Source organism: Hyperolius riggenbachi, chromosome 3, assembly GCF_040937935.1.
Source record: "Hyperolius riggenbachi isolate aHypRig1 chromosome 3, aHypRig1.pri, whole genome shotgun sequence".
NCBI lineage: Eukaryota > Metazoa > Chordata > Amphibia > Anura > Hyperoliidae > Hyperolius > Hyperolius riggenbachi.
Genome location: NC_090648.1, coordinates 14326640 through 14350006, shown reverse-complemented (window position 1 = coordinate 14350006; position 23367 = coordinate 14326640). Strand labels below are relative to the sequence as shown.

The 23367-nt window shown below is 48.0% G+C and overlaps 2 protein-coding genes across 5 annotated transcripts in view; both read left to right on the top strand.

Moving 5' to 3' along the window:
* The window catches only part of LRCH4 (leucine rich repeats and calponin homology domain containing 4), a 131874-nt gene extending 120390 nt beyond the window's left edge, over window positions 1-11484 (top strand). For 2 of the 3 annotated variants that reach the window (XM_068273885.1, XM_068273887.1), the window contains one exon: window positions 1745-4933. In XM_068273885.1, the coding sequence (XP_068129986.1) occupies window positions 1745-1999 (255 nt within the window). In that variant the 3' untranslated portion in view covers window positions 2000-4933. Of the gene's footprint in view, window positions 1-1744; window positions 4934-11213 lie in introns of those variants that run through there. The other variant, XM_068273886.1, reaches the window with a different exon arrangement.
* A 9397-nt stretch (window positions 11485-20881) lies between these two features.
* SAP25 (Sin3A associated protein 25) overlaps window positions 20882-23367 on the top strand; it is a 54461-nt gene continuing 51975 nt past the window's right edge. For both annotated transcript variants that reach the window (XM_068272022.1, XM_068272021.1), the window contains exon 1: window positions 20882-21040. In XM_068272022.1, coding sequence (XP_068128123.1) covers window positions 21039-21040 — 2 coding nt within the window. In that variant the 5' untranslated portion in view covers window positions 20882-21038. The remainder of the gene's footprint in view (window positions 21041-23367) is intronic.

The window sequence follows — 23367 nt, the reverse complement described above, 5'->3', positions numbered from 1 at the left end:
AATTAAAAAAAAGCCAGATACTTAGCTAAGGAGAGGGAAGGCCCTATAGGTCCTATACAGAGATCCCTCTGCTCTCCCAGCGCCCTCGGTGCAGGGCAGGATCCCCGTTTGAAGTTCTTGCCGCGGGGGACTTAGGAATTCTTTGGGAGCCAAGTCCTCCCGAAGACAGGCGGCTGCATACTGCACACGTGTGAGTGCGTGAGAGAGGGCGCTCACGTGTGCGCAGTCTGGGCCGGTAGGTTTTAGTATTATTTGTGTACCTTATGTGTGACTGGCAACGTGTAGGAAGAGGAATAAGCCCACATTGCGGCTGTTTTGATATGAATTTGCTCATCTATGTGCTGCTTATGCCTTGTTGTATTATTGTGTAACATGTCTGTTTTTTTTGTTTTTCTTTTCCTTCTTTCACGTCTCTCATAATCTCTCTGTGATTTTCTCACCTGTTCTGTGACCTGCGCTGTGTAACGTGCATGTGGTGCTGGCGTGCTGACCTCTCATCTAACCTCTCCCCTCACCCTAACGCTGGCTCTAATGTTACATAATGGCCTCTGTGGCCTCCCCTGCATTGCATGGATGTCTGGCCTGCGGTGCTTATTCACGCTATTGCTACTCCTGTGCACGCCCCTCCTATCTCTTTGTGTGCGCCTCCTACTACTGTGAATGCGCCTTTAACCCCTTTGCATGCTCCTCCTACCCCTGTGCATGCTCCTCCTACCCTTGTGCATGCTCCTCCTAACCCTTGTGCATGCTCCTCCTACCCTTGTGCATGCTCCTCCTACCCTTGTGCATGCTCCTCCTAACCCTTGTGCATGCTCCTCCTAACCCTTGTGCATGCTCCTCCTAACCCTTGTGCATGCTCCTCCTAACCCCTGTGCATGCTCCTCCTACTCATGCTCCTCCTAACCCTTGTGCATGCTCCTCCTAACCCCTGTGCATGCTCCTCCTACTCATGCTCCTCCTAACCCTTGTGCATGCTCCTCCTAACCCTTGTGCATGCTCCTCCTACTCATGCGCCTCCTACCCCTGTGCATGCTCCTCCTAACCCCTGTGCATGCTCCTCCTAACCCCTGTGCATGCTCCTCCTAACCCCTGTGCATGCTCCTCCTAACCCTTGTGCATGCTCCTCCTAACCCTTGTGCATGCTTCGCCTACTCCTTGCTGGGGATTCCTCTCACCAATTATCTGGCTCCTCTCTTTCCCGCTCTTCACCCCCTTTGCTTCCCTTCCCTTCTAATTTCCCCTTTCTTCCCTTTGCTCCCCCACACATACCTCTCTACCGGTCCTCTTCCTTTTTACACTCTCCCCCTTTCATTGACTTTCTTACTTCCTCTTTCTTCTCCTCAACTCCACCCTCTGCATTTACCGAACTCTTTGCTTTCCCCACCCCCTTCCTTTGTCTCTCTCTCATTGCCCTCCTTTCTTTCTTCTCCGATTCCCCTCTCCGCCTTTCTGTTTCTCTATGCATCCCCTTCCCATCTCTACTCCTCACCTCTATCTTACTCTTCCTTCCATCTCTGTACTCACCCCATTATTATTATCACATTTTGCCCCTCCCCCATTACCCCTTTTTACCACACCCCCCTTCTCACTTTTACCTCTTTCCCGTTTGACACTTTATTCCTTCCTTCCTGTTACATTTTGGTGGTGTGACTCCTCCCTCTAACTTCCCTTCCTGTGGTTTGCGCAACCTGACCTCTCCTCCCTTCTGATCTCTTCACCTCTATTCTTCCTCTGGTCTCTGCAGCGAGATCTCTGCTCGGCCTCTGACATCCTGGCAGCTGAGCACCTGGACATCGTACAAAGGACGGTCTCCTCCCTCTTGCTGCTCTTTTCCTCCAGTGATCCTCCTGCGACTGGCCCAAACTCCACCCTCTCCATGGAGACCTCAGTGTGTTCTGCTGTCCTGCAGCTGCTCTCTCAACACCACGGCTTCGTGCTCTTCTACGCTCTGCTAATGCTGGCGCTCTACGTGGCCTACGAAAAACTGTCTGTCCTGTAGGCTCCAGACCACAGTAACTATGGCTTCCTCTTGCCATAAAAGATGCAACATTTGGTCTCTTCTTGGTTGGAACAAGACTCTCGTAAATGAGTTGGACCTCTTCCAAAGTGCCCACTGTGATCCAAGAGAGACACTCCTGTTTTCCCCACTATAATTCAGGTCATACTTAGAACACTAAAACCGGACTAGACACTACAGCCCTCTTCAGTGATGTCACTGCTTCAAAATGGCCTCTTGAAGGCATCCAGCAGTGCTTTGCCAACATAGGGGGGAAGGAGTGACACATACTTAAGCTGCCATATTGTTAATTTAAACTATACGAGGTTGAGGTATCATTAGAGACCTTCTTTGCCGCATGGTTCTGGTGGAATAGCCCACAGCTAGTAAAGAAGTTTTTTGTACTCCTAATATGGTAACACCAAAGTCTTGACGGTTGAAGGGTATAGATCCCTTACACTTTTTGGAGTTGGACTTGAGCATTTATTGTTTAAGGGGCTTCAACATTCCTCGAAATGTTTGGAACCTCCGCTCTTCCATCCTCGAAAATAAGAGAGGTTGGAGTTAAATAACAATGGTGTAGGTCCATATCTAAGAAATGCTGAGTGGAGGCTCAAAGACCAACAGCACCCATAACTAGGTCTACTTCTGCTGGTTACTGACATGTTGAATCACAGACGGGCTTCCAGATGACATCTCTCTACCAGAACACCCAGCTCCATTCTGTTGTGGCCACATTACAACGCCAAATAGTGACGTTCTCTGTGGTGGGTAATACATTAGGTAAAATAACCGAAAAGTTATGCCAGGAGATAACCCCCTTATTTATATAATGTCGTAGGGGAGTAGATGCAAACCACTGCAGGGAAATCTGACCATTGTGGAAGGGGAGGAGACACAAACCACTCCAGGGAGATCTCACCATTGTGGGACGGGAGGAGACACAAACCACTCCAGGTAGATCTCACCATTGTGGGACGGGAGGAGACACAAGCCGCTGCAGGGAGATCTCACCACTGTGGGAGGGGAGGCGACACAAACTACTGCAGGGAAATCTCACCACTGTGGGAGGGGAGGAGATATAAAACTAATGCAGAGAAATCTCACTATTGTGGGAGGGGAGGAGACACAAACTACTTCAGGGTAATTTTATCATTTTAGGAGGGGAGGAGATGCACACTACTGCAGGGAGATCTCACCATTGTGGGAGGGGAGGAGACATAAACCACTGCAGGGAAATCTCACCACTGTGGGAGGGGAGGAGATACAAACTACTGCAGGGAGATCTCACCATTATGGGAGGGCAGGAGACACAAACCACTCCAGGGAGATCTCACCATTGTGGGAGGGGAGTAGACACAAACTATTAAGTCACTGCAAGGAAATCTCACTATTTTTGGAGGGGAGGAGACACCTTCTAGTGCAGGGAAATTTCACCATTGTGGGAGCTCTAGTGGGAGGAGTTGGGAACTTGGGTACTTAGATCTTAGAGCTAGTGGGTGGATTTGTTTTTTTGGGTACTGAGATCTTGCGGCTAGTGGGTGGAGCTGGGTTTTTGGTACTGAGATCTTGCAGCTGGTCGGCAGAGCTGGGTTTTTGGGTACTGAGATGTTGCGGCCAGAGGGTGGAGCTGGGTTTTTGGGTATTGAGATCTTGCAGCTGGTGGGCGGAGCTGGGTTTTTGGGTACTGAGATGTTGCGGCTAGCGGAGCTGGGTTTTTGGTATTGAGATCTTGCGGCTAGAGTCGTTTAAGAAGCCAGTAAGTGATTCAATCTGTCCACACGAAAGAAGACGTACATTCCGCTTCCTCGCAGGATACACTAAAAACTGGAAAGTTAATTTTTGGTAGACTTACCCTTCAATTTATACTCGGCACACTCGGTGTCTGTCAGTTGTCATAAGGGCTATAACTGCGACAGCACATCCTTCTTCAGGTATAAAAAGCCCTCTTGTTTCTATGCACACCATCAGCCCTGTGCCTTATACAAGCTGAATGTCCACATAGCACCTCCACAGCCCCAGATTCCAGCCTGGAACCGACCCTTCCTCTGACCTCGAACTCCTACAGATTGTGTATTCCAGTCAGGTGACGTAACTGTGTACCCAGAATGCATCACTCAGTATTCGTAGAGTCTGTCCTTTCAGTACCCATGGTTACTGGCAGATACCATCTCCCCACCAATGAGATCTCTGGGTCTGAGGACTTCCTGCCTGCTGCAGCGTGGACGTGGTCTGTTATAGTGCTGTCAGGACAGCGTGGGCGTGGCCTTCTGTTATAGTGCTGTCAGGACAGCAGGGGCGTGGCCTTCTGTTATAGTGCTGTTAGGACAGCGGGGGGGCGTGGCCTTCTGTTATAGTGCTGTCAGGACAGCGGGGGCGTGGCCTTCTGTTATAGTGCTGTCAGGACAGCGTAGGCGTGGCCTTCTGTTATAGTGCTGTCAGGACAGCGTAGGCGTGGCCTTCTGTTATAGTGCTGTCAGGACAGCAGGGGCATGGCCTTCTGTTTATAGTGCTGTCTGGACAGTGTGGGCGTGGCCTTCTGTTATAGTGCTGTCAGGACAGCAGGGGCGTGGCCTTCTGTTTATAGTGCTGTCAGGACAGCGGGGGCGTGGCCTTCTGTTATAGTGCTGTCAGAATAGAGTTACAGCCGGCTGATGTAGTTAGTCTCTGGGTAGAACTGAAAATAACCCATACGGTAGAATTGGTTGAGGGTGTGTGAGGCGGTCAGGCTGGGAGGCAGGGTAAGTTAGGCTATGCGGTCAGCCATCTTGATTTTTCTACATACGAGTATCTCTATAAGCAGATGAAACCAAGGGTCAGCCTTACAGCCTTTTAATAATCTTTGTAATGACAGTTATGCCTTAAAGAGGAACTGTTGCGAAAATCTTAAAATTTAAAACACATACAAATAAGAAGTACATTTCCCCCAGAGTAAAATGAGCCATAAATTACTTCTCTCCTATGTTGCTGTCACTTACAGTAAGTAGTAGGGATAGAATAGGGGATTCTCAGCATGACTTTTATTATTTATAAAGACACTCCCTGAAAAAGATTTATACAAAGATGCTGGCCGGCCTCCCTGCTTGCTGCACACTTTTTTAGCAGTTGAGTGGAGCAACTGCCATTCACTAAGTGCATGAAAATTAAGAAATCCCTGTGAACCCCCCATGAGGAGATGGGCTAGTCCAAAACCTGTCGGTAATGTCAGATTTCTAATACCTACTATAAGTGACAGCAACATAGGAGAAAAGTAATTTATGGCTCATTTTACTTTGGAAGAAACATACTTCTTAATTGTATATGTTTACTTATATTTTAAATTTTAAGATGTTCGCGACAGAGGTCCTTTAAAGAGGAACCATGACAACATGCAGTAGAATGCAGTAAATGGTTCAGGATGTCCACGTTTACAGCAATGTTCTGGTTTAAGCATCAAGAATACTTCCTATATCTATATATTGCTGTATATTCTTATGTAGCCCCTCCCTCCAACAGCAGGTATTATTATGTAGAATCCCCCCTCCCCTTCCCCCGAGCATTCTGGGAGATCAGGTATATTTTCTACTGACTTCAGAATTCTCAGTAAACAAAACATTCCACAGAGCTGCATCCGCCAGTACTTAAGATGTGGCCACCTTTGATAAATGTAATGCGGGGAGAGGAAAGATTTTACACTGGGCAAACACTGACTAAATCATTTAGAAATGAATATTGTTTAAAAGAAAAAAAAAAGGCAATTCTATTCATTAGGCTATTTTCACTACAGTTCCTCTTTTGTACTTCCGACATCACAGCAGGTTCTCTTTATTGTGAGTTGAGGGTTTGGTTAAAGGTTAGGGGGTTTACATTAGTGCTTAGGATGTGAAGTGATTTGAGGTTAGATCCGTTTTTTTTTTCAAAACTGGTGAATTCCAGCTGACAGAGGAATTCACATATGGATAAGTCATTGGAGTCTCTTACAGTCCTACTGAATCCACATGAGCTGAGAAGTGAATTGTAAAAGCAATGAAAATTTATAAGTATTGCCTTTTCATATTCAAAACTCCATTGAGCTGCTCTGCTCACCTGCAGCTGTGCGCCTGTCCATACAGACAGGTTAGTGCCTGCCTACTTTCCTGAGAGCAGATTGAGGTCTCACAGCTGCTCACTGCCTACAAGCCCCGCCTTCTGAAATAGGCAGAGTCTGTTACTTATTCTATCTACTTTGGGTGTCCTATGGTATCACCTGATTAACAAACCCACCAGCTGAATTCAGTGAGGAGAGGAAGCAAGTTGGACTGCAGTGCGAAGCACATTTGGCCTTTGATTAGACTTTTAATATTTGTTTATCACAGTTAATGTTTGATTGACATTAATTGATATTTGTTAATATTTATAAATACTAAATAATAATGTTTGGTTCAGTTGGACAATTACTGTTGGATTATAGGGATTATATGGAGGTTTAGGGGTCAGAGGGAACTGGCATATGAAGTTTAAGCAGTGATTTGCTTGCGGCTGCCTCCTGTGCCCTCTGTCAGTTGCCAGGGGAACGCTTTGGTCACGTGACCATTCCTGTTGGTCACGTTTATACCACTGTACCAGGAGAGGAGAGGTTAGTATTGCCTGTTGAATGTCAATTCTTTCACAGCGTGAGCAGCAGGCAGAGAACTACTCCTAGATAAACGTCTAACGTCTTTAAAACTTAAAGAAATGTAAACAAAATATACTTACCTAAGCCAAGGCTTGCCACATCCTCCTTGAATAGCGTCATTTGTTTCTTTGACAATGAAAAAAACTATCTTATTCGATCCTTTTGCGGCCATTTAAAAAAAAAAAAATCGGTTGGTTAAGGTGGTTGCGTCGAAGTCCATCTGTGTGTGGCCAGCATAAGTTCCTCTTCAGCATGTCATACATGTCGGGAATCCCTTTCTGAGATCTCTGCGTCTGGGTCCACAGCTCCGCCCCCCACAGTGGAATTTGTAGAACCCCCCCCCCCCCCCCCTTTCATTTCTGTGCAGTTGGTACTCAGATTGACATTGGACCAATCAAATGTAATTTCAACCAATTTGGATTGGCCCAACTCCGCTCTGCATACAAATTGCAATTAAAGTAGCACCATGTTGGAAAAATCATCAACGTAGTGACCCTGTCTGCTTTTCTGTGAAAAATACTGTTACTGGGGTTCGTGGGGACCTCGTAGCCAAATACCCCGACTTTGTGTAGCTTGCTACAGCCACACCCGCCCTCTAATAACCCCCCCCCCCCCCCCCCCATATAACATCTCGACACAATAATAGCTGCCTTATATAAAGAAGATACTAGTATTATTAGGTCTAATATATTTTCTAGAAAGAGAAGTTTGTAATACAGAAACCATGCAAGCCTGTAGTGCCTATGTAGACACACACACTAGCGATGTACACATTGTATAGACACACACTAGCGGTGTACACATTGTATAGACACACAGACACACACGAGACTGAACACACAACATGCTGCACTGTACAGTGACTACGAGGACATGTAAATGTTTATTTATGACTATTAAACACTGATAGCCATTTGATTGCTTGTCTGGTGAATTCTGCTGAATGCTATGGAAACAGCACACGCTCCCTACGGGTTGATGCTAATTTATATATGTTAATTTTATGCAATTTGGAATCGGACCAATCAAATGAAGAATCTGCTTCCGAACTACCTAGAATTTGCATAAAAGGAAAATGATTCCCTCCTCATCGCCCGTCTCGCGGGGTAAATCATGAATCTCATCAGTGCCGGCAAAACTCCATCACGGTCTTGTAAGTTTATCGCACACTGCAAGGATTATACACAGGTGATGATCCCGCCTACCTCTGATGTCAGACGCGGCACAAGGGCTTGTCAGAGGTTCTTATGGCTGCGCTCACCACCATGAATTGAAATTATAATTAGGTAGCGCTGCCCGCGACAGAGAGGGAGTTAACGTACCTGTGCTGCCGCCTATAGGCGATGCGGTACATGTAAGGCCTGGTTCACATTAGCGTTCGCTGTCCAGATTCGCCTGATCGGATCCGGACCGTATACTGTACAAACGGAACGTACGTTCCGCATAGCAATGCAAAGTCTATACGGATGTTCACATGCATCCGTTCTGTACAGAACAGAGCCGGATCGGATCCGGACTCCGGACACCTTTCCAACATGCGCTATTTTTCGGGTCCGGATCATCCAGCCCACGCACCCGGGCCGGATCCTGACCCGAACATGCGGCCATGCTGTGCAATGAGAAACGGATGTTTCTCACACTGGCAATAGGACCGGATGCTTCCAGCACCGGTCCTATGCCACTTGGGGGGCCCAGACTACACGCCGGTATCCCCCATGCTTGCGGTACCTTTCTGGCACTGCAATGTATCTAGTTCCGGCTACTTTATTGTAGCCAGAACTGATACATTCCGGATCCGCAACTTGTGGCCACCGCAGAGACCCGTACGGTCTCTTTGCGGGACCCGTACACTTGCGGACTCGAACCGCAAGTGTGAACGGGGCCTAACTCCATTACTTCCTCCTTCAAACCTGGAGGGAGTTACGTGGAATGCATTGGCTATAGGCGACGGCATAGGTAAGTTAACACCCTCTCTACAGCGGGCAGCACTATCTAATGTAATTTATATTTCGATTATAAGTAGCTAGGTACTCGTAGCGCTCATCACTGTATAGTGGTTTGCTCTGTTCAGGCTGTTCTTGCCTAACTTCCTGATGGGCTTACTAGGCTGGTGATTGGTGAATCACTCTGCTCAGGATGCTCTTGCCTAACTTCCTGTTGGGCTTACTAGGCTGGTGATTGGTGAATCCCTCTGTTCAAGATGATCTTGCATGACCTCCTGTTGGGTTACCAGGCTGGTGATTGGTGGGCTGCTCTGTTCAAGGTGATCTTGCCTGACCTCCTGTTGAGTTACTAGGGTAGTAATTGGTTGAAAATACCTGTGATAGGCAGAGAAAAAGTAATACAAATTTGGTGGAGGTCCTAGCTATATAACAAGAAAATATAGAACCCAAATTTGACTTCCACTTTACGGCAATGTTTTAGACATTGATAGGGGTGGAGCTTACAGCTAGAATCCTACATGCTCCAAGGCAAAAATGAACCCACCAGTGCCAAATCCTGATGCCTTTTCTTGTGGAGGTAACATCTCTCAGCTCATCAGGTCCTTCAGCATGTTCTGCAGCTTTTATTTGCTGCTCTGGTGTGCTTGTGTGGTTTTCAATGAATTATTATTTTACTTATATATAGTGCCGTTCCTCAAAGGGGCTTAAAATCTAACGGTCTACAAGATTTTAGGGACAGGTTTAGAGGTAAGTAACGTACTGTATTTTTCATCGTATGAGGAGCTCCAGACTGTAAGACATAAGCAGGGACTTTCTCCCCATTTTTGCTGAAAAATACGGTATATATTTTGGAGTTGTAGGCGTAAGCTCCCAAAAACAAGAGAACATACAAACTCCATATAACTAGCATCCTGGCTGGGAGTGAAGCACTGAACTCGAGTGCTGTACAGTGAGAGCGCTGACCCATCTCTTTTCCACTGGTTGCCCCCCATTGCCTTGTTTTTCTCACTTATCACTAGAGCAGGTCAACAAGAGTCTAATCATTCCGAGGGCCACTAGACACCAGGGAACTGTATAGGGGAGATATGGGCCACTAGACACCAGGGAACTGTATAGGACAGGGAGGGGCACTAGATACCAGGGAACTGTATAGGGGAGATATGGGGCCACTAGACACCAGTGAACTGTATAGGGAAGATATAGGGCCACTAGACACCAGGGAACTGTATAGGGGAGGGAGAGGGGCCACTAGACACCAGGGAACTGTATAGGGAAGGAAGGGGGCACTAAACAGCAGAGAACTGCATTTGGGGGAGGGGCACTAGAAACCAGGGAACTGTTTAGGAGAGGGAGGGGCACTAGACACCAGGGAACGGTATAGGGGAGATATAGTGCCATTAGACACCAGGGAACTGTATAGGGAGGGAGAGGGGCCACTAGACACCAGGGAACTGTATAGGGGAGATATGGGGTCACTAGACACCAGGGAACTGTATAGGGAAGGAAGGGGGCACTAGACAGCAGAGAACTGCATTTGGGGGAGGGGCACTAGAAACCAGGGAACTGTATAGTGGAGGTATGGGGCCACTAGACAATAGGATAGGGAACTGTATAGTGGAGGAAGGGGGGGACACTAGGCACCAGGGAACTGTATAGGGGAGGGAGAGGCTTTAGACAGGAAACTGTATAGGGGAGGGAGGAGCACTAGACACCAAGGAACTGTATAGGGGAGGGAGGAGCACTAGACACCAGGGAACTGTATAGTAGAGGAGGGGCACTAGACAGCAGTGAACTGTATAGGGGAGGGAGGGGCACTGGACAGCAGGGAACTGTATAGGGGAGGGAGGAGCACTGGACAGCAGGGAACTGTATAGGGGAGGGAGGAGCACTAGACAGCAGGGAACTGTATAGGGGAGGGAGGGGCACTAGACACCAGGGAACTGTATAGGGGAGAGAGGAGCACTAGACACCAGGGAGCTGTATAGGGGAGGGAGGGGCACTAGACAGCAGGGAACTGTATAGGGGAGGGAGGGGCACTAGACAGCAGGGAACTGTATAGGGGAGGGAGGGGCACTAGACAGCAGGGAACTGTATAGGGGAGGGAGGGGCACTAGACAGCAGGGAACTGTATAGGAGAGGAAGGGCCACTAGACAGCAGGGAATTGTATAGGGGAGGGAGGAGCACTAGACACCAGGGAACTGTAGGGGGGGGGGGGGGTGTCAAAGTGTTCAATCTCGGCCCCCTTTGTATTTGAGTTTGACACCCCTGATCTATAGTAAGGACCAAAATGGTGGTTGTGAAGTTAGCGGTAACGTTGGGCTGAACATTCAGACCACTACATTGCCCACAAACATGCAGCCAAGGGTGAAAGTGGAGTAAAAATATTGAATTGGATGTTGTGGGCCACTGGTCACATGATGGCCTCGGCATGGATAAATAACCGTATGTTTTGCTAATTTTGTCACCATTGTTCTTCTTTTATTCCTTCTGTTCTGCTGGCTCCTCCCCTTTTCTTACCTTTTTTTGAATCTGTGCAACGTGATCTCCATGCCTGGACTCTGTGTCTGCCCCTCACCTCATCTGCTTCCATAATGTCTCTATAACTCTGTCTTCTCGGACTCTTCCTTGCTCTTCTCCCAGGAGGACATCTGCGCCCCTCATGACATCATGGACTGTGAAGGACTGGGCCGTGTACAGATCATAGTACAGTCACTCCTGCAACGGGGTGTAATGTCCCCCAGGCCTTGACACCTCCAGAACGGACAATCCAGCAATCAACCAACAGGTCATCTAGAAGGCTACTCAACGTCACCTAGAAGATCCAAGTAGAGAGACCTTAACCGGCCACATGGAACCATCTGTGCCCACCACAAGGCCATCGTATAAAGGAAGATCCTGCTCCAATCCCTCACATTTCATGAGAGACGTAGATGATTATTTTTGTTTTTTCTTTTTGGAATCTCGGGAATATATTTTGATATTCTCACAGAAACCTAAATTAGAAACATTCTTGGGGCTCCAGGCCTCAGCTTCTTATCCTTTATGGAACGCCTAAGGACTGTATACCCTTGTCTGATATTAGTTATCCAGAGTTTGGGGGATTTTTTTTAAAGGCAAAAATAGTGAAAAATATAAAATGCATATGTGTAAATGTACATTTCTCCTTGAGTAAAATGCACTATAGATTTTTTTTCCCTTTGTTGCTGTCACAGTAGTTACATAGTTAGCTTTGTTGAAAAAAAGACATCCATCCATCAAGTTCAACCAGAAAAAAGCACAATACCATCCTGAACCCTCACACATCCCAGGTGATCCAGGGGAAGGTGAAAAATGCAAGGCCTGGGCCAGTTAACCGTAAAAGGGAAAAATTCCTTCCCGACTCCAGATGGCAGTCAGTTAAATCCCTGGATCAACTCTCCTAGATTTACCTAGTAATAATAGCCGTGGATGCCCTTCAATGCAAGGAAAGTATCCAAGCCTTCTGTAAATGCAGATATAGTTTGACATAACTACTTTTGTGGTAACATGCCTGACTAGGGGCCTAATTCTAACCTCCTGAGGCAGACCTTCCCTCGAGAGCAGGTGCTGTTATGGGTAGTCTCAGTGGCAGAGCTTGTTTGACGTCCGAGAGATGGGCGCTTGGGCCGTTAGGGGTTCACTATGAGAGTAAATGTTGGGGAGGAGGGACATCGAACTGCAGAGACTGGGTAACCACTAAGGTGATCTGACTGTACAGTGAGGTCTCTTTCCCAATATACACATTACATAGTTTGGGTGAAAGAAGACTTGTCCATCTGATTCAACCACACTAGTATCTCACCTCTCCAGGAACCATGAGGACACATGCAACCCGTCTCCATCCTCCTCCCAGGCGCTTCAGCTCTATGGTGCTACACATAGAGACTGAACGTCTGCGAGAGAAAAGAGTTGCATGCATCCTCCTCAGCTACTCACTCTGCATGCAGCTTCCTCCACGTCCAATTCACTCCGAGAGGCATAATGGTGAACCGCATGTGTGCCCACAGCGTGGGCTCTGAATGCCCCCTGATGCATCCTTGCCATAACTTCATCACCACTGCCCTAGTCCATACATGTCAAACTCTGGCCTGCAGTGCCATCAAATTTGGCCCGCAAGTGGATTCCCCACTTTGCGTTATGTTTGGCCCACTCTAGATCATCAAGGAAGCTCTATTGGAGCCTAGGGGCAAAAAGTTCAACTGGCAAGCTTTTGCATTGTTCTATTATGTATTTATATTTATGAATAAAATCCCCTCTAAGGCGTCTTTTCTCCAGACTGAATAAGCCCAGTTCTTCTAACCTTTCTTGGTGAGACCTTCCATCCCTCGTATCAGTGTTGTGGCTGGTCTCTGCACCTGCTGTAAAGCTGCGATATCTTTCCTGTAATGCGGAGCCCACAACTGAATGCCTGGAGCCAAAAACTAATATGAGACTTCTGATAATAACAGTGGCCATCTAGGTAAACAAGTCTGATGTATATCCTGCATCCCAAACCCTCCCCATACCAGAGAAGGGGATCTGGAGATGATTGAGGGCGAGATAGTGAGGATGATTATTCAGTATAAGGAGCGCGGTGCTGACCTTTTACTATATATGTAACTGATCTGCCTTATCTGGCCCTGGTCTGGTAAAGTGCAGCTTGTACATAACTGCATCTATTCATACACAGTCATCCTCCAGCCTCCGGAGTGCAGAGATCCAGGGACCGACTCATTAGGCATGTACATAACAGTCACCCCCCTCCAGCCTCCGGAGTGCAGAGATCACAGATTAAAGCGGACCCAAACCAAACATTTTTTAATTCAAAATATTTAGTTGCATCACTCTGACACATACACAGATAAATAAACACTCCTTCCAGCCTATGAGCATTTCAGTGCATGCTTTTCACCCTTCTCTTCTCATTACTAGGGTTATACAGGTGGCAGCCATTAGCAATTCCTCCATTGCCGGACACCTCCTACTCCACCAGTCTGCCGGATTCTGTCCCGGCAATATGAAAGGAAGGGAGGGGTTCCTCCAATAAATGTAAAATATTTTATATTTGTCATCGTGCAGCTGAAAAAAGGCTGCTATTTATTATTATAATTTAGAAAATAGATTTTATTTCTGAAATCTTGTATTTTTAATTTGGGTCCACTTAAGCCAGTGGCGTAGCTAAGGAGCTGTGGGCCCGGATGCAAGTTTTACAATGGGGCCCCCCCAAGCACTCTATACATAATAATTGATATGGCGCACCAAAACCTGCCAAGGACAACTACAGTGTCTGAGGTGCAAGAAGGGGATGGGGAACAGTTTAACGATTACCACTATTCAAAGTATCTATAGAAGTGATTATTATGAGCACGGCCAATAGAGAGCTAATACTGTGGTTGAGGGTGGGCCCCTCTTGCCCAAGGGCCCCGATGCGGTTGCAACCTCTGCACCCCCTATTGCTACACCCCTGGATTAAGCCATGACCATGCTACTGAAGCCTTCAATGTGTCCTATACTTGCGTGGGCAATGATACTACTTACACACGTTCAACAAGCGCACAACATGCAAACGACCACTCACACGATGAACAGCACGACCTGACGTACCGCACGACCTGTATTTCCACACGTCCAGACAGATAGACAACCAACTCATTTACATAATGCGCACGATAGCGGAACGACGGACTACACATTGAAAACACAGTGCAAGTTGTTTAACAGTCGTTCAAATGACTTCTACACACAGACCATCTGCACCATATCAGACCACAGTAGGCCAACATAGATCCGACAGTCGAATCGGGCGCAATGCCTGTTATCAGTCGCTCGTCAAGTCGCCTGATTGTCGTCCAACAGTCTAAAATCGGAACGACAATCAGGCAGTTTTGTTGAGCGTGTGTACGGGCTTTAAGGGTTTGTTCACACTATGAGTGTTTGCAGATTTTTTTTAAAACGAGACTGAAGCGAGTTAAAAGCCATGTTTTTAACTTTTATTTGATAAGCAGCACTATAGCTAGTGCTAAAACGCTGCATCCTCGATGCAAAAGGAGGGGTTTATAACCCCCCCCCCCCCCCCAAATCCCCTGGGCTAATTGCAAGGAGCGCTTCCTGATTGAGGCAGAGCTTAGAGCTGTAGCTCTGCCTCTTCGAACGTCAATCCCCGCTGATCGCTGTTTCTCCCTGCCCCTCTCACTCTTCCTTCACTGAGGGGGGGCGGAGATCCGTAGCTGATTGAAGCTGCAGCTCAAAGCTCTGCCTCCCCGGGCAGCAAAACCCGCGACCAAGAAAGTCGTGGATTTTGCCCTGTGATTAGGAGGGTAGAAACCCCTCCTTTTGCCGCGGGGATGCAGCGTTTTAGCACTAGCTATAGTGCTTAACATAAATAAAAGTTAAAAGAGTGGATTTTGACTCGCTTCAGAGTCTCTTTAAGCACAGGCGATTTTAGAAATCGCCCTCAATGCTTGTGCCATGTTTTTCTATGAGAGGGTTCATATTGCTTTTATTAAAAATCGCAAACACGCTACATGTACCATTTTCTGAGCGCTTTGGCTCAATGGAAGGTATAGCGAAATTGCAAAACGCTTGAAAAAGCGCTTTGTAGAGCTATTTCCCGAGCGCTTTTATGAATACATTGTATTTACTCATTTCTGGATCAAAGAGTTCACTTCACTGACGTCAGGAAGTGAAAAAACGAATTACTCAGCAAAAGCGCTTAAAAAAGTGCTTTTCTAAGTGCAAAGTGCAGGGAAAAGCGTTTTAAAAAAGCTCAAATCGCTCAGCGCTTACAATAGTGCTGGCAATTTATAATGTGAACAAGGCCTTAATGTCCCCATTTATCAAGCAATGCATGGGCAGATTTACCACGAGATAGATCTCTCTCTGATCCAATCTAATTGGAGAAAGATCTGTTGGCTGCCTATACACAGCAGCATGAAATCTAACTGGAATCAGCCTTAAGCCTCATCTACACGCGTAGATGAGGCTGCGATCCGGCGGCTCGATTAGCCGCTGGATCGCCTCTTCCGCTTCCCCGCTCGCCGCGCGTGTGCCGCATTCGATTCCCCGCCGGCGCCGCTTATCTTACGCTCGATTCCCTGCCATTGTCCCCTTGCGGGGAGCGAGCAGGGAATCGGCGGAAGCAAGATCCGTCCTGTTGGATCTTATCAATCGAGCCGCATTAGCGGCTCGATTGATAAGGAGCATCGCGGCCGCATCTACGTGTGTAGATGCGGCTTTACAATGCCGCAACCTGCTTGGTCCGCCCCTCAAATGTAAAATGTCCTCCCCCAGTGCCCGCGCAGTGTAAATTCCCACCTGTCCCGCTGGTGTGAGTCTCGGCCTCATCTGCCCTCACCCCTGTGTGCTCCACGAGCGCCATCAAGTGGTGTGTGACGTCACACAGACCTGGTGCCACAAGGGGTGATGGCGGAGTAGGCTGGGAGTTGTGCCAGTGGGACTGGTAAGAAGCATATCCTATGCATGCATTTCAACTAATCTGGGCCTTAAAGAGAACCAGAGACGTAGAAGAAATAGATTTATACATACCTGGGGCTTCGGCCAGCTCCATAAGCCTGGATCGCGCCCACACTGCCGTCCTCCGATGCCGCTGTCCGCCAGCACTGGGTCCCGTAATATCCGCTAGTCGACGCAAGCGCAGTGCGCTCCCTCCGTACAGCGCAGGCGTACAAAGCCGGAGGGAGCCCCTGCACATGCGTACAATTGGCTGCGTCCGCCGGAAGTGATGGGACCCGATAGCGGCGATAGAGACAGCGGAGGACGGCGGGAGCGATCCAGGCTTATGGGGCTGCAGGAAGCCTCAGGTATGTATAACATCTTTTTCCATTTTTTAGCTATGCTTTGTCTCTGGTTCCCTTTAAATCGATTGGGTATGCTTACTGTAATACCTATTTTCATCCAGTCTGATAAAATTATCGATGGTCGATGGGGCACAAAATTGCCAGATGTATGGTCACCGCCTACTACCTGCAGCACAGACCTGCAGAACATTTAAAGTGGACCTGAACTCTTGCACAGGACAGAAGGAAAATGGAGAGAAATGCACCCTGTATGTATTTAGAGCGTTTAACCTGTCTCATTCCCCCTCATTTGTGTCTAATCTCAAGTTGTAATTTGATCTCTCCCTTGTGTCACCTGACTGCCACGGCAGATAAGCTCATTTGAAAGCACAGCTTGTTAACAATATGTCTGCTTTCCTGAAAGCTGGACGTAGAAACTGCAGATTTATTTTAGGATTTGTGTATCCGCTGTAACAAAGATGTTTTTTGTTTAAAGGTTATGCTGTTGTGTATCTTTAAGAGCAGAAAGGAAGTTCTGAGTTCAGGTCCACTTTAAGAGAGTCTGTCCCCCGCCCACCTGCAGGTCAGATGAACAAGATGGAGGCGGAGCCAACCAACCAGCTGCAGCTCCCTCTACAGAGCCCCGCCCCTGGCATATTCCTAACAGAACTTAGCTAGAAATGAACTATGCATTTAAAAAAGGTTTAAAGATAATAATAATTCCTTTCTTTGTATAGAGCTTTTCTCCTGTTGGACTCAAAGCGCTTGCGAGGCAGCCACTAGAGGGCAGGCAGTAGGCAGTAGCAGTGTTAAGGAGTCTCGCCCACAGAACTCCTTACTGAATAGGTGCAGCTTACTGAACAGATATGTGTGCATGTTAAATAAATCTTGTAATATAACAGTATCATTTCTGCAAGTGATTGTCATTTCCATCCTCCACAACCTCTTACTGCCAGATCACTCACCTAAGATGGGAGTGCGCAGGCAGAGTAGGGAGTGCGCAGGCAGCTGTAGGTCACAAAGGGCGAGGCTGTCTATAAATTAGTCTAGCTGGTTTAGTTTAAATTCCTCACAGAGGTGCTCTATACCCTCATAAATCAGTGGCTGCTCTGTGACCCTGAAGAAGTGAGCAGATAGTGCACGAAACATGTTGTTTTTGATCTTCAATGATCTTCCTTGGCTCTGCAGCTGCTGGGACTTCCTGTAGGAGGTAAGTGACCCTCATATACCCCTTTTCATGATTCTTAACTACTTTTCTTTTAAGCACCTTCTACAGTAACCTTAAAGGACAACTGAAGCAAGATTTATATGGAGGCTGCCATGTTTATATACCTTTTAAGCAATACCAGATGTGCCCTGCTGATCCTCTGCCTCTAATACTTTTAGCCATAGCCCCTGAACAAGCATGCAGCAGATCGGGTGTTTCTGACATTATTGTCAGATCTGACAAGATTAGCTGCATACTTGTTTCTGGTGTGATTCAGACACTACTGCAGCCAAATAGATCAGCAGGACTGCCAGGCAACTGGTATTGTTTAAAAGGAAATAAACATTGCAGCCTCCTTTCAGGCCACATGATTACATGTTTATAGCTGCACAACCATCGTGCTGCAGAGTGGATCTTGGATCTCTGCTTATGAAAGGTGCCCATTATCGGTTCAATGTCCTAATCGATCAACCATCCCATCCCATCTTTGTGATCGATTGGAAACAATGGTTCAGGCCCAGAAGTTATTTTCTTTCACAGAAAGATAAAATAATTGCTCTGGAAAGCCTGAATTTAATAAACACTTCCCGGTCTAAATATCCATTCAAAGCAGTTCCAGCGCTAAATACACATTTGTTGATGAGAATTACTCCCCTCCCCCTTCTCCTCCCGCTGCACAATTGAGGCCAGGGGAGGTATCCTCACATACACACAAGAGTTATTGGGAATGATTTAATTCCCCTTTTATCTTAAGTTTTCTCCTGGGTGATATTTTTACATTATAAATAAGAGAAACTAACCAAGAATTTAACTTCATCCCAATCAGTAGCTGATACCCCCTTTTACATGAGAAATCTATTCCTTTTCACAAACGGATCATCAGGGGGCTCTGTATGACTGATATTGTGGTGAAACCCCTCCCACAGTGTGATGTCAGGACCATGGTGCATTGTGGGAACTAACAGCTGATCCAACTGCCAAAAAGCTAGCAGCATCTCCTTCCACTGACATCACCTGCCAGGTGTCAGGGAGAGGAAAGATTTTATAATGGGCGAACACTGTCTAAATCATTTATACATAATTATTGTAAAATGAAGCACTTTTTTATGACATTATTTTCACTGGAGTTCCTTTTTAAGCCACCAGCAAGCAAGAAAATATTACAGCAAAGTCCCCTGAACTCAGGCCACCAGAACTCAGGCCACCAGAACTCAGGCCACCAGAACTCAGGCCACCAGAACTCAGGCCACCAGAACTCGGGTCACCAGAACTCGGGCCACCAGAACTCGGGCCACCAGAACTCGGGCCACCAGAACTCGGGCCACCAGAACTCGGGCCACCAGAACTCGGGCCACCAGAACTCGGGCCACCAGAACTCAGGCAACCAGAACTCAGGCCACCAGAACTCAGGTCCCCTGAACTCAGGCCACCAGAACTCAGGCCACCAGAAGTCAGGCAACCAGAAGTCAGGCAACCAGAACTCGGGCCACCAGAACTCGGGCCACCAGAACTCGGGCCACCAGAACTCGGGCCACCAGAACTCTGGCAACCAGAACTCAGGCAACCAGAACTCAGATCACCAGAACTCAGGCAACCAGAACTCAGGCAACCAGAAGTCTCAACTAACCAGCAGGCCTGAGGGGTCTATGATGATTTTGGGGGTTTTCAGGGCAAAAAAATACTCACTAAGTGTGCAGCGCTGTCTTCTAAACTTCCTGTAGTTCCTAGCGGCTTTCGGGCATCTGTGCACGTCTCCCGGCGTGTCATGTGACCTAACGTGCACGGAGGAAACCAGAAAGCCGAGGAGGTTTAGAAGGTGTGTTTAAAGGAAACATAAAGTAAAATGTGCTGCCCCATGATATACTCGCCCGGGGCTTTCTTCAGCCCCTTGCAGCCGACATGCCCCACGCAGCAGCCGCCGGCCCGTGGTCCCCCCCCCCCCCCGGTGCAGAGGCCATCCTCCTCTACTGCGCCTGCACGAGCGCCTCTGTGAATCAAGTCCACATTGTCCGTGACAGCGGTGCTCGCGCAGGCGCAGCAGAGGAGTTTGGCCTATGCGCTGGCGGGGACCCTGGGCTGGCGGCTGTGAGCGGAGATGCTGTGTGAGACATGTCGGCTGCAAGGGGCTGGAGGAAGCCCTGGGTAAGTAGACCATGGGGCAGCCCATTTTACTTTATGTTTCCTTTAAAGGGGCACTATGGCGAAAAATTGTAAAATTAAAAATATGTGAAAACATAGACAAATAAAAAGTACATTTTTTCCAGAGTAAAATGAGCCATAAATTACTTTTCTCCTATGTTGCTGTCACTTACAGTAAGTAGTAGAAATCTGACAGAAGCAACAGGTTTTAGTCCATCTCTTCATGGGGGATTCTCAGGGATTTATTTATTTTCCAAAGCACTTAGTGAATGGCAGTTGCTCTGTCCAACTGCCAAAACACTGTGTAGTGAGCAGGGAAGCCGGCCAGCATCATTGTTTAAATCCTTTTTAGGGAATATCTTTATAAAGAATAAAAGCCTTGCTGAGAATCCCCCATGAAGAGATAGACTAGTCTAAAACCTGTCACTTCTGTCAGATTTCTACTACCTACTGTAAGTGACAGCAACATAGGAGAAAAGTAATTTATGGCTCATTTTACTCTGGAAAAAGGTACTTCTTCTTTGTCTATGTTTGCACATATTTTAAATTTTACAATTTTTCGCTGTAGTGCCCCTTTAAGCTGGCCACTCTGCACCTGTGTGAGTACAGCTGCACCTGAAGCCATACAAGCGTCCCGTGCTGCTCACACAGGAGCAGTGCAGCCGTGCTCATACGTGGGGGGCGTGTCTGCAAAGTAAAAGAGCGGCGATGAGGTCAAACAGGACCCAGCAGCCTCTGCGCTAGCATGAGGCTAGGCAAGCAGGGCCGGGCCGAGGCATAGGCTGGAGAGGCTCCAGCCTCAGGGCGCAGTGTAGGAAGTGGCGCACAATTCATTCAGCTGTCATTCCTAATTGTGTTTGAAGCAGAAAGAAATAAGAAAAGGGGATACATAGCAGTGACTGCAAGCCAGAGAACTAGATATTAAGGTGTTGGGGATGTTGTGGGCCCTGTGGCCCTCTTAGTCTAATAGCAATCAGTGTGTGACAGCTGGGGTGGGAGGGATGGAGGGGCGCACTTTGGTGTCTCAGCCTTGGGTGCTGGAGGACCTTGTCCCTGCTCTGTAGGCAAGTATTGAGAAATCAGTCTGTAACATTGATGTGTTATATTATCAGTTAGATTTTTTTTTTTCAAAAGCAGTTACTGAATGACAGTTTCTCAGTCCAACTGCCAAAGCAGTGTGCAAGCAAGGAGGGAGTCCGGCCATCATCTACCTATCGATCATATCTAGGAAGGGCTTCTGTAAAGAATAAAGAAGATACTTGGCATCCTTCATGAGGAGAAGGACTAGCGCACAAGCAGTCAGATCAAGAAGATTTTTACTACCTCATGTAAGTAACAGCAAGCTTGGACAAATGTCGCGGCTGGCTCGCTCCTCCATTACTTCTGGGCTCCATGCATTCCCGTCTGCATCCTCACAGGGGCGCCTCTCCTCCCTGACCACGTGCCTGTTATTACATAATATGCGGTCAGGTCCCTGAGAAGTTGCGGCCAGCGGGGATGGAGAGGGGAACGCACGGAGCCACAAGGAGAGCGCCAGCCGGGACAAGTGAGTCGCTACGCTGCCGAAAACTTTGCAGGGGTCCCAAGGACCACAGTAAAGTGGAGGGGAGGCCTGGAAGCAGGTTTGGGGCCCTGGGGCATTGCCCAGGTTGCCCCTGATGTATGGCCGGTGTTCTATGGATTTTCAGCTAGAAAAATTGCACCTTGTCCTGCGCATGCGCACTGAGTACCTGCAGCTTAGGGCCCTTAGAGACTATTTTCCCTTATAAAATTCTGCTACCCTCAGCAGAGCCATCTGAGTTTCCAGCCTGAAGCCCAGCAAGTGAGGGCCCTGGTGCACAATGGCCCTATCCAAGTGGACATAGAAAGAGCCGGGACAAGGTCCTCCAGCACCCAAGGCTGAGACACCAAAGTGCGCCCCTCCATCCCTCCCACCCCAGCCCTCCCACACTGATTGCTATTAGACTAAGAGGTGCCCCAGGGCCCCCAACACCCTACCAGGCATGGGCAAACTTGGCCCTCCAGCTGTTGAGGAACTACAAGTCCCACAATGCATTGCAGGAGTCTGACAGCCACAGTTATGACTCATAAAGGCAAATGCATTGTGGGATTTGTAGTTCCTTAACAGCTGGAGGGCCAAGTTTGCCCATGCCTGCGGCCTAATCTCTAGTTATCTGGCTTGCAGTCACTGCCATGTATCCCCTTTTCTTATTTCTCTCTGCTGCAAGCACAATAGGGGAATGATAGCTGAGTGAGTTGTGCACCCCCTCCTACACTACGCCCTGAGGCTGGAGCGTCTCTCGCCTCAGCCCCGCCCTGCGCCCCCTCCTACACAAACGCCCTGAGGCTGGAGCTTCTCTCGCCTTGGCCCCGCCCTGCACCCCCTCCTACACTGCGCCCTGAGGCTGGAGTCTCTCTCGCCTCTGCCTAAGCCCCGCCCTTCACCCCCTCCTACACTGACCCTGAGGCTGGAGCCTCTTTCGCCTCTGCCTCGGCCCAGCCCTGGACTTAGATGAGTAATTAAAAGATGTCCAAGCGAAGGGATGACCCGAGCCAAGCAAGCGACGCTAGCCGTCCAGAGGACAATAAATCCAGGCACCAAAAATGACAGTATAGGTAGCGTGAAAAGACCATCAATGACTAAATCTATCCGTCGTCAGTGAAGCATTGAACCGCTGAGCAATTGCAATACTTGTTAACGTGGCTACGCCCTACAAGGATGATGGTTCTGCTCAGGTCTGTTAACAATGAGATAAATATTCAGTCGCTGTCCACAAGAAAAGTCCCATCACTGGGGAACAGGACTGACAGAATTTTATGATTATGTCTCCCCCATTCATCTGCAATGATTCAGCAAGTCTTTGAGGATGCATTTCCTCCAAAAGGCCACTAGATGGCGGCAGAGTAAAACATGATATAGATCTACGTTGGAAGACCCCAGTAGATGGCGCTGTGCACAGCAGGGTGGAGCAAAGCTACAACTTCCAGAGCAGCTCTGATCCTTTCTGTCCCGTGAGAGGTAATGCAAGAGCCTGTGCAGGAGAAACACGTGATCCTCCTATTATTTACTGCTCTTTATTATGCTAAATGCACTGGAAGGAGGGGGCTGTACTGTACATCACACTAGAAGGAGGAGGAGGTTGTACTGTACATCACACTGGAAGGAGGAGGTTGTACTGTACATCACACTGGAAGGAGGAGGTTGTACTGTACATCACACTGGAAGGAGGAGGAGGTTGTACTGTACATCACACTGGAAGGAGGAGGTTGTACTGTACATCACACTGGAAGGAGGGGGTTGTACTGTACATCACACTGGAAGGAGGAGGAGGTTGTACTGTACATCACACTGGAAGGAGGAAGAGGTTGTACTGTACATCACACTGGAAGGAGGGGGCTGTACTGTACATCACACTGGAAGGAGGAGGTTGTACTGTACATCACACTGGAAGGAGGGGGTTGTACTGTACACACTGGAAGGAGGGGGGCTGTACTGTACATCACACTGGAAGGAGGAGGTTGTACTGTACACACTGGAAGGAGGAGGTTGTACTGTACATCACACTGGAAGGAGGGGGTTATACTGTACATCACACTGGAAGGAGGAGGTTGTACTATACATCACACTGGAAGGAGGGGGTTGTACTGTACATCA